The 12,596-nt window shown below is 31.5% G+C and overlaps 1 protein-coding gene across 3 annotated transcripts in view; it reads left to right on the top strand.

Moving 5' to 3' along the window:
* LOC124543231 (cold shock domain-containing protein E1) overlaps positions 1 to 9,075 on the top strand; it is a 42,192-nt gene extending 33,117 nt beyond the window's left edge. For 2 of the 3 annotated variants that reach the window (XM_047121369.1, XM_047121370.1), the window contains exons 14-16: positions 1,535 to 1,706; positions 2,357 to 2,520; positions 4,218 to 9,075. In XM_047121369.1, coding sequence (XP_046977325.1) covers positions 1,535 to 1,706; positions 2,357 to 2,520; positions 4,218 to 4,234 — 353 coding nt within the window. In that variant the 3' untranslated portion in view covers positions 4,235 to 9,075. The remainder of the gene's footprint in view (positions 1 to 1,534; positions 1,707 to 2,356; positions 2,521 to 4,217) is intronic. The other variant, XM_047121371.1, reaches the window with a different exon arrangement.
* The last annotated feature ends 3,521 nt before the right edge of the window (positions 9,076 to 12,596 follow it).

The following is a 12,596-nucleotide window of genomic DNA, read 5'->3' as shown; positions in this document are numbered from 1 at the left end:
TAAAATAAAATAAATCAATTAAGTTCCGTAACGGGTGATCTATTTAAACCCCCGTTGGCTGCTAAAATAATTTTTCCATATATAGCCTGTAAATTACCCACTGCTAGGCTAAGGCCTGCTCTTTCATTAAGGAGCGGGTTTGGAACATATTCTACCACGCTGTTCCAATGCGGGTTGGTGGAATGCACATGTGGCAGAATTTCGATGAAATTAAACACATGCAGGTTTCCTCACGATGTCTTCCTTCACCGCCGAGTACGAGATGAATTCTAAACACAAATTAAGCACATATATATAGTGGTGCTTGCCTGGGTTTGAACCCGAAATCATCGGTTGAGATGCACGCGTTTTAACCACTGGGCCATCTCAGCTCTTTCATATATAGTGTATAGGAAAAGTCAAAAAGTCAAGTTTAAATTATAGTTACATACCGTTTCGAATTGATTGTTTCCAGTGATACATCATTTGTGACCTTTTCTAAGTTCATTCGTGATTAGATTTTAATTAATTAATTTTCTGATCGTATTATTGTATTAAAGATAAATAAACTGTTTAATGAATTAATTCTGAATATTATTGAAATACATTAAATAGATCAAACCAATATTGTATGATGCTCTCTTATCTAAAGACATGTTTGTGTATAGAATAATTAAATTTGTAGTTTAAAAAAAAATCCAATTCAAAATGATGACTATTTACTATTAATTATGTTCACGGTTATGTACCGTTAACATAATAATTGGTGAATATATACTAATTTAATTAATTATCCCATAACTCTGAGCTTTGGATTCACGTGTAACGACAGAAAAATCTTGATAAGATGTTTTAAATTTGAAGATACTTTTAATACAAGAATTATACTAGAATGTACTAAAAAAATCCATGAGTTCTTCTCTCTAAGTTTTTATAGGAGAATAAACACAATACTATAATTGATTATAGATTTATTTTACAATTTATTGCGGGTGTCGACTAGACTTATATAATAATTAGCAACCCGCCCCGGCTTCGCAAGGGTGCATTGCTGATACTAATTATACTACAGATATTTCTTGTGTCTGTTTTTTGTTTTTATGGTATAGGTTGGCGGACGAACATATGGGCCACCTGATGGAAAGTGGTCACCATCATCCAAAGACAATGACGCTGTAAGAAATATTCCCTTACATCGTCATGTGTCACCAACCTTGGCAACTAAGATGTTATGTCCCTTGTGCCTGTAGTTACACTGGCTCACTCACCCTTCAAACCGGAACACAACAATACTGAGTACTGTTATTTAGCGGTAAAATAACTGATGAGTGGGTGGTACCTACCCGGGCGGGCTTGCACAAAGCCCTACCACCAAGAAACTACTACTACTATATTGTCCATGTATTATATACAAAAACATTCCTGTCGAATCACATCTATTAAAAAATATCGGCATCAAAAATCCGTTGCGTAATTTTAAAGATCTAAGCATACATAGAGACACAGCGGTAAACTAAGTTGTACTATGTAATGATGATGGTATCATTAATTACAGGTGGGTTTGGTTTCCTATCAATAGAGGGTGAAGATAACCGGCGGCTATTCTTCCACATGTCCGAGGTGCGCGGCAACCCGTCAGATCTGCAGTCTGGTGACTCGGTCGAGTTTGTTATGTTGACCAATCCCAGGAACGGGAAGTCGTCAGCTTGTAATGTTGTCAAAGTCGGGTAAGATATTGGTTTCAACTATTTGTTTCTTTGTAGATTGTTTTGTATTGCCACAGTATTATAATTACTCAATTTGAATATTAATACTTATGATTATAACTATAATATATATTTTGTTAATATTTGAATTTAAACATTACTTAAAAAAAACTGGCAAAGGTTTTCTTTAATTTTGAAAATATAATTTTACGGAATTGTATATTGAGTACATTTTAATCTCATACGATACACATTCTATTATATATAATAAATACATTTAATTTATTTTAAAGTAATATTGCATACATACTCTATTTGGAATTGATTGTTATTACATATGAATTTCATAATAAGTTAATATTGTAGAGTTAAAGATATATAAGATACAGTATATGATATCATATAATATAATTATATAATGAGAGAGAACTGATGAAGGAAATTTCATCTACTTCCTTAAAAATTCCCCCTTACAAGTAAATGACTATTTGCCAACTAGTGACAAAAACTCAGTACTATTAAAGTATATTAAAACTTTTGCCAATTTAATAGTTTATCGATTCATTATAAACTGATGCTAAAGTTGAATAACTAACTACTTTTATTTACACAATAATTCGGTAACAATCGATGTATATTATTTGTTTATCTTAACGATACAATATTTACAGCAGCAAGCCGATAACGAAAGCCCGCAGCGAGCGTCCCGAGCGACTACTGGCGAGGCTGCGTACCGTATCGCTCGAGGACTCGGCCGGGCCGCGCGTCGTCGTGGCCCGGGCGCCGAAGGGACCGGACGGCAGTCGCGGGTTCAGACCTCGACGGCCGCTGGCCGGTGAGATATAGAATAGAATAGAATACTAATATATATATTATATATATACAATAATATACTTACTATACATATATAATATACTTACCATTTTTTTTTTATGTTTAGCTAGCACTGCTAATGGTCGTAATGTTAAATTTGAAAACTTACACATACTGATAGTATAGATTCGAAAGTAACTTTGTCTGTTACCTATTTTAGAACAGTGTTGTAAATAGTTTGAATAACGAGGGAGAATATTGACTACTTTTTATTGTCGATTTTAAAAACTTTACCTCTTTAGCTAAAGGATGATAAAGAATAATAATAATTTATTTATTCCATACTAAAAAAATCTTTATAAACAATTCAATGTTGAACAACGACAGAAGTTTCAATGTATTATGACATAGTCAAAAGAAAGTGAACTAGTACTGGCTATCCTAGCTAGACTAATTAAAAAGGTTAGAGGATGACTGTTATGTTGTAGAAATTATAGGTGTAATTTTATAATATTTATGCACATAAAGCTGCAAGTTCAGCTAGTGATTTAGTGAATATGTATAATTCATAGAAATCTTTAAAAATGAAGTGTAGTAATACTACGAATAACGCGCTGTGGCCCGCAGTTTCGCTGAAAATTTAAGGATTAGTCATCATCAGGTGTTTGACATTCATGAAGTCTAAAATTGGTTCATAGCAGGTTGGAGGACGGGCATATGGACCACCTGATGGTAAGTGGTCACCATCACCCATAGACAATGACGCTGTAAAAAATATTAACTATTCCTTACATGGTCAATGTGCCACCAACCTTGGGAACTAAGATGTTATGTCCCTTGTGCCTGTAGTTATGATTATATTGAACACAACAATACTGAGTACTGTTATTTGGTAGAATAACTGGTGAGTGGGTGGTACCTCCCTACCAAAATTTGGCCACCAAAGAGACTATTAACAGATAGACAAGAGTATTTTCATGTTTATAATATTAGCATAGATACATACAGATATAAACTATTCCTGATGAAATAAGCAACATACCTATTTGCACTTATTTCGGCAACATGATATTAAGATTCACCCTTACACAACTGTCAACTGTGTGTATTTGTCGTTTTGGTTTTTTATTTAGGATTACTTGTTTATTAAATTCTCTTTCTTATATCCCTTAGTTGAGATGATTTACAAAAAACATAAACAAGTAAATCTAATAACCCTACTTTCAATACATATGTATAGTACGACACAAATTAAAAGTAGCATCCAAAAATGCAATTAAATGAAAATAAAACCGATTACTGCCGATTTACACGACCAATATAAATAGCTCCTTAGCGCGCCATTCGACGTTATTCGTCGCTATAGATTCTCGCGTCAGTTCAACCCGAGAACGCAAGGGCATGTAAATCGCCGTGTCAAATTGACGATTATATTAGATCATATGATATTACAAGTTATTACGTTTGGTTAAAGATCATATTCACATGAATAATAAATATTGATTGGTATATTGATTTGGGATAGCGTACTCAATTCGGATGGTTTAACGAATTTTGCCGACGCTACATCTAAGTTGTGTCGTACTATATATGTATCTAAATTATATCAATCCTAGGAGACTATTCGTCTTGAAAAAGTCATAGTCCAATAAAGCGTTTAGTATATACACATAAGATTTCATTCACATTATACTAACCACACGTATGTATCAATTCCAGAACAATTGGCCGAGTGAGACCAGAAGAGTGATCAGCGAGGCCTGAAAAGTTACATTACTGCTACGTAGGTAAACATCCTAGGTTTGATTTTCAAATTATCAAAGGAACGGTAAACTATAACAACTACGGCACCCTCCATTATAGGAAGACTTAATAAGTTTTAATGAACACGCAAGTCCAATTACGTGTGAAATTTTTTGTAATCTATTTGTAATACTAGCCGGGCGCTGCCGTCGGCTGTCCGTTTGTTTGTTGGAAATATTTTCGGTGTTCGGTAAAGCACGGGATGTTATTTTGTAAGCGATATATTGCGACGCTGTAGAATTTAAAGAGAGAGTGCCTTCTCGTTGTATAGTTTACCTGAACGTCATTTGTATTCACGAGAGACTGATCCTTTCTTTAGCAGCATTTAGGGAATTTTCGTTATTTTTACTAATATAATTTAGGTGAAAAAAAAATATATATTAAAATAAAAAAATTTAAATCAGCTGTTCATTAAACGAATCGATACATCACCGATTATAGTTTGTAAACGAGCGAGGAACATATCAAAGTAAACTAATATTGGTTTTGCTTTTTAAGGTTTATGTTTATATGAGGTTCTTTTTCGCATAGACACGTTGTTCAAAATTCCGTTCCGAATTCCGAGTGCGTAACCAATGTTCGATGTCGGCTGACGCATAACATCTGCAGTTGTTTAGACACGGACGTCCGCGATGTCCTTAAACCCTCGAAGTATCAAGGTCAACTCTAAATACGAAGCGATTGCTTGTTTTATCGATATCGATATCGAAATTAATCGATTTCGATTTATTTAATCGATAAATTCTCTCGTTTTTATGGTAACGCCAATTATGATTGGTTTAATTTTAAAACTTATATTTTAATACTTTTTGCATGCGTTTTAAGTATTCGCTCTATATGAGGTTAGCTGACGTTAAGTTTTCTTCTTTAATTGAAGGATAAGGGGAAACAAAGGTCATAGCAAAATCACAAAAATTATATGTTATTTTTAATATATTTTATTACAACGTAAGTTCGTGACAGACCAAAGAGAATGGTTTTCGTGATATCGATTTTACGGGGACATCGATTAATCTTTATATCGATACTTTTATCATCACAACATAGTTTACGTAAAAACAAACTAGATGGCGTTCTTATCTCAAGTTTGTAAAACACTGACTTTGATCCTTCTTATCCTTTCAATTCATTTTAAATTATTATCGTTCGAGAAACGATTATTGTCTCTTCCAAACTGGTTACTCGGTATTATAATAGATTTTAGGTCGATATACCGCACCTTTAGAATTTAACTTGTATATTACGAAGATTTTGACACAAAATTTCTTCTTGTTGTAATCTGTCATCTTTGCTTCGATATTAGCATCCTTTATACTATAAACGCTTATAAAGCTATTGATAAAATATATAAATATATCCGTAGGTGTTAATTTTGCTTAATAATTTTAGTGGAGTCTCATTCTAAAGGTGCGATATGATGTTATTTTTTTAAACATATGTATAGGTTCTCCATAGTGAAGCCTTCATTTCAAGTTTACCTACAAATATCACGTACCGCTAGTTTATGATACAGAACTAATTGCATATCGTAATGAACGAATTCGTAGGCAAGACTGGATGGTTATAAAGAATATAAAATAATAAAATTTGGACTTTTTGAATTTTTTGATAAAGATACCACATCATCACAAACTTTGAAATTACCTCAAAGTATGTTTATTTTTTAAAGGAGCTTATTTATTTTTGATATACACAATTTAAATTTTTTTACTCGGATCAAATTTTCAAAGAACAATTTATACTAGTTTTTTTTTTAATTGATTAAAAAGAAAAAAAATTATATATGAAATTTGTGATTAATAAATGAAATCAAATAAAATTATATTTGTTCGATTTCGTTGTCTTTAATATTAAATGATTGTAGATATGTATGTTATCATCTTATGTTTAGAAATTAAAAACTTTGGAATTATAAACTACAAACGAATTTGTGTTCGTGAGAAATATGATTTTAAATGACACAAGATCAACTCGATATTGCCAAGACAAAGTGTTTTCAGATATTAAACAGACGACGTTTTGTTTAATGACTTCGTGTATAAATCCGTTGAAAAATATTTATTTTTTATAAAAAAAGGATTATATAAAATTTTGAATGTATTATATTTTTTCGTGTACAAACTTATCCTTATTACCTCCAACAAAAACGCGTTAATTATAAACCTTATAGACTCTAATAGATCTCTATCGGAATAATCTGTGATTTTGGATAATTCATGTGCAATAAAAAAAGAACAAAAGTATTGAAGTTTTATAAGCTCTTAGGGCGTAGAAATTAGTTTTATCCCAGTTAGATGTAGAAATCGGCACCACAGTTGATAACGTTCATACGTACTCAGTATATATGAAAACATAGCGGAGATTTGGGGGAAATGTACGTTTGTGTACCGACAGCAGAAAAATAGCAAATTTATTTGCTATAAACGTTTCTATATAAATAATTAAAAAGCACTTTTGGTTATACTAATGCCGTTGTAGTTTCACATACATCAACAAAACTAAACCTCGTAGTAATTATTTATTACTTTGTTATAGTCAATACCAAAAATTTTATTGAAAAGAGGTCTTGCAGATTAGCTCAAATAATTTTGAGTTTGTTAATGTTTCTGCTGTCGGTACACAACGTAGCTATGTGTGTGTGTCACGTTTAACTAATGCCGATGTGTATAACTACAAATGATATGCGTCTCCGACCGACCCTGAGATTGTAACGAACAAAATTTTTTATATTTAGCTAATAAACATTATAATCGGAATAGAGCATTTAAAATTATGCTAAGTACTGGAATGGAACCAAAGACTGACAAAATATTTATTGCAATAATACTATTGGTATTAAATTATTTTAATAGGAAATATTTTGTAAACTCATGTGTTCTATGTGGAGTCATTTTAAGGGAAAAACGTCGTAACTGTTTAATTTAAGTGATAACGATAAAAAAAATATATTTAAAAAATCGCTAACAATGGAAACTACAGCAATAATTCTGTTATGATCGTAGGTGATATTGAATATTTCATATAGTAGTTAGGATGTTTTTCCAAAAAAAAGTATTTCGTCGTGACATCATCGATTTAAAAAAAATATATAACATTTTTAATCTATGCAACGATGAGGAGTGATTTGTAAAAATAAAATTGGTTTATTTTTTTTTCTTTTCTTTTCTAACTATTGTATTTTGTTTTTTTTCTCTCTCTCTCTCTCTTGTATTGTTAAAATCAGACTGATGTTAATAAGAGCAATATGAATTGTGTTCATATTTGCATTCACGGATTAATTAGATGTCGTAGATTTACCTCGGAGTGTGAAATTAATTGAACAGAGAACGTTGTGTCTAATCTGTAGATGCTGCATTCACAATGGAATGATTGATCCGTCCGAATGGAAAAGTGTCGCGATATAGATTAAGTTTCGAGTTAATTGTTAAATTATTAAGGTCCACTATATAAACTCAGTCTTTTAATTGTATATATATAATAAAAATAAAACTCGATAATCGATTAAACGGAATTTATTCGATAGTAAAACTTTGATTCGATGATTACGTTACTATCGAATAAATACGTTTCGATTGTTTAGTTAATTTTAACATTTAATTCAGTGTAAATATAAATGGCAGATTTTTTAAATAATTCGCGACGATTTCCGTTCGGATATATAAAATTGTGTGATTCATGTCTATGAAATTGTTTATGAATAATTCCAAAGAGATATATAGGAATTTTGAACAAACGTTATATGCTGTAAGCTTAAACCGCATAAGATTATTTGCTTGTATCATATACGCCCATGTAACCATATATAGTAATAGTGAAAAAAAAAGATATAATAATCAGGATATTGATGTTGTAGTGTTGAAAACAATATGTCCCGGATCGTTTCGGGTATAGTTATTACTATATACTAGTCGTTAATTGACGCCCGGTGGACGAACATCGCAAGTGTACTCTCGAAACCTATCGCTATACAATGAGATCTGATCGAAGCCGACGTCACACTGAAGCAACGTTCCGATGCTATATATCGCGGCGCAGTGTGGTGCCGTCCGAAACTGTAGCTAAGAAATTGGCTAACTTTTTAAAAAATATATATATATGTAATGCAGTGCCTAAAAGAACCTCGATTTGAGATACCAAAATAATGTCTAAAATGATTTTTAGCCTTTCAGAATTACAAAACTTTGGAATTATCATAAGGGTTTATTTTATTTTTAGTTCGTCGTTTAACGTAAGTTATTTATGCCAAATGTTAATGCGTCGTGTATGTTTGATAATAAAATGTGATTATATGTACACGACTTCCGACTTATAGCCCCCGCAGACTACAGACCTGATCGGCCGACTATTCACTTAATAGTTTTTTTTTATACCACCAGTCATTAGGCTAATAGATATTGAGGAGAAATCAAAAATTATAACACTTTTTTATTTTATTATATTAACTAATCATAATACATTCTTTGTTTGCATATATTCTCTGAAAAATCCGATGTATGCGTAAGTATGTACAGCGATTAAAAGTCTTGATCATTGTAATCTTGACTGCAATATCGACACTTGTTTAGTCTGCGGGGGCTCTTAGACTCTGTCGCCAATGAGGCATGCCTTCCTAGGGTTCAAATTAATCTTAACATAATCGTGTCGTTCACGAGTAAGTCGATAGTATATGTGTTAAGACGGTCGGTCGACTGTTGCCATGCCAACTATATTTAGCTATACGATACTTGCAATAAAGTTCATTAAACATATACTAATAAACAATGTCATTATATCATTCCGGGCTTTTAGTTATTTGTGTCAACGATAACATACAGTGAACATATTTATTTTTACAAAGAATATGTTACACGATAAAAAACCAATTTACGCACTGATATAATTGTTCGTTGTGATAAAAACGATCTTCCTCGACATACCGCTTGTGGTCTTTGACGTCATTTCGTTATCTGTAAGTATGTCTATCAGTTTTATCTAGTCATTTCATAAGAAATTTCTTTTATACGATACGAATTTATCAGAAGATAAATGAAAATAATCTCGCACACTGTATGGAAGAAATGTGCAAATCAACAGTTTGTATATATATGTATATATTTTGAAATAATTGCGATTGATAATAAAGGATCAATATTATACTAATAAATTACTTATGACCGACAATTAATCATCTTTAATGGGAAAATGGACGCAAAATTATACATGATATCGACATAACTTCGGTTTTCAGAATAATTTCACGAAATGAAATATAGGTAGGTACTATGGATTATAATCCATTCAACATAATTCTATGGATTATATTGAACAGGTAAGCTATTTCGATATTTTAGTCCACGCATTGCTAAAACTTCTAAAATATTTGATATTTTTTGAGTTATGTTTGTTTATACTTTGTTTGAGTTATGCGTGAGGTTTCGAAGGTTACCCAAAAGAAAACCAGATTCAATGCTTCCTATATTTGTCCTTCAATGTATATATATTATACGTAGACCCTTTTCAATCAATCAATGCCAAGATGCGACTACTGGATGGATAAAATATGGTAACACAGGGAACGGTGTTGCCATCTTGTTTTTCGACAATCATTTTTAGGTGGAAAGTAATAAGTTTTTTTTTTTAAATAAAAATCGTTTTTAATAAAAGTATTATTTATAGTAAATAAAAAACATAGTATTTCCTTATTCTATAAAGTCTTATAACTGCTCTCTGTAGCATTGTAATTTTTATATTATCTACGACGACGTATTCCCTAAAGGAGGATACCCAACAAGACAATACAACTCGGTAAGTATTACAGAGTACTGTAACCTTTTATCATATTCATTGCGCTTTTAACATTACACTCGTATTTCTTGATGAGTAGCCTCATGATACACCTTTTATAATTTCATTCGTACTTCAAACTTTTAAACTATATATGGTACATATTACATGCATTTTGTACAGTCAGGGTAAGAAAAGATTAGTCACCGTAAGATCTATTTTCGTGTGCTACGTATGAGCGATAATCTGCTTTACCGATCGAAAATGACAAATTGCGTCGCAGTTATTTGATGTTTAGATCCAAAAGGTACTAAGATTTTAAAACTCGATAAAGGAATGAATTTGAAAACTGACGAAGGTTTTCTTACTCTGGCTATACATAACAAATATTATATAGTATAGTAAAGTAAAGTAATAGCCCGAAAATGTGCCATTGCTGGGCTAAAGCCTCTTGTCCGTTTGAGGAGAATTTGGAAGTAAGGCCATCAGGCTGCTACAATGTGGTTCATCAATATTCTCCTTCTACTGAACGAAGCGAAAACATTAATTAAGCACATGCAAATTCATTGTAGCTTGCCTGGTTTTGACTCTACAATGAATCTAGAAGTTAAAATGCTCATATTCAAACATCTGGGCCATCTCGACTTTTACGCATTGTATGATGTATCGCACAAACAATTACATATCGTGTTTAACAATTCCACTATAAAAACATCGCTGTTTTTTTTTTGAACGCACAACTATTATGACAATATTATTATATAAATATTATGACATGGAATGTGTACCAATAATGGCTAAACATTAAATTCATATAATGTAATTAGTGTCTGTAATATTAATATAACCACTTTTACTAAATGCAGATGTATGTACACAAGGTATATATACCAAAATAACATACATATTTTATTTAATAATGTTTGTATTTGTCTGTTTGTTTGTTCCGGCTCTATATCTGGAACGGCTCGACCTATTTTGATTGGTCTTTAACTGACATATAGCAGTAACTTAGACTACAACGATAACTTTGTTAAATATAAACGCACACGATGTAGCGAGCATACGATTGGCGATTTTGCTCGTGTTCTATAATTGTAATCTGATTCGTGGAAAACCGCAACGCAGCTTAGAACCGTCAACGGGATGATAACAGTTTATTTACAGACGAGGAAACACGAAGAAACTGCAACAGCTGTTCACGAGCCGACAAACAACAATTGATTGTTAAGTATGAAATAGTCTTATCGTTGTTACAAACCGTACAAAGCAATGCTTCATGTTTTACACTGATATAAAAACTAAGTGCATTGCAAACTAAATAAAGTATAAAGTAAGTGTCCAGTACTCTAATGTAAGTTTCTCTTCTTGGAATCTTATCATTTAATTTAACAGATTAGTTTATTTCATTTAAATGATAAATAAACGCAATGAAATATGTTTATATACATTCGCAATCATAACAATTAGTCTGCATGTTTTATAAAATTGAATCAATCGATCATTGGATAAATTATTTAATTATTTACTTCGAAATAAATTCGTCGTTATCTGTTTATGTTGACAATTATCAGATATTTAAGTGAACAGCAATAAATAACAATGAAAATTATGTTTTCAACTTCGTTCATAATTTTTTTTTTATTTTACGATCTATTTTTAAAATTCACTTGTATGTGTGTGTACAAAAATTTAAGCAACAAATTTCAACACTAGCGATTAGGTATTGTACGACACAAATTAGATGTAGCATAGGAAAATGCAATGGAATGACAATAAAACCGATTACTACCGATTTACACGACCAATAGAAATAGCTCCCTATCGCGCCATTCGACGCTATTCGTCGCTATAGATTCACGCGTCAGAAGAAGCAAGTGCATGTAAATCGACGCGTCAAATTGACGAATATATTAGGTCATATGATATTACAAGTTATTACGTTTGTGTAAAGATCATATTCGCATGAAAAATAAATATTGATAATTTGGGATAGCGTACTCAATTTGGATGTGATCGGTTTTACGAATTTTGCCGATGCTACATCTAAGTTGTGTCGTACTATACACAGTTTAGGACACTTAGTAGTATATATCATTTAATTACATTGATGTAATAAACCATTTTATTTAACATAACTTGTAAATGCTTATTTATTGAAATTCTATCTCATTTATGAACTAACGAAATACATAGGTAAGTTTACCAAATAATTTTATATATAGGCCAAAAAATTTTATATCGAGATTTTTTTTATCTAAATATAAATGTCACACGTGCAATTTAGTTATCACAGTAGTTGCTATTTATATTGTATTTCATTACTTCAGGTAAATTGAAATAATAATTTTCATAGGACTAGTTCAATATTTTCAGCAGATTCCACATCAAGATTGGTATTTCATTTTAAATCTCTTAATATGCTACCGAAATCATACATAGTAAAATCTATCAAGATTCTATCAATACACAAATAATATCTTCTTTTTGTGGGTAAGGATGAAAATTTTTCATAATAACACAATTATCGTG

Source organism: Vanessa cardui, chromosome Z, assembly GCF_905220365.1.
Source record: "Vanessa cardui chromosome Z, ilVanCard2.1, whole genome shotgun sequence".
Taxonomy (NCBI): Eukaryota; Metazoa; Arthropoda; class Insecta; order Lepidoptera; family Nymphalidae; genus Vanessa; species Vanessa cardui.
This window is presented reverse-complemented; position numbering and strand designations above follow the sequence as displayed.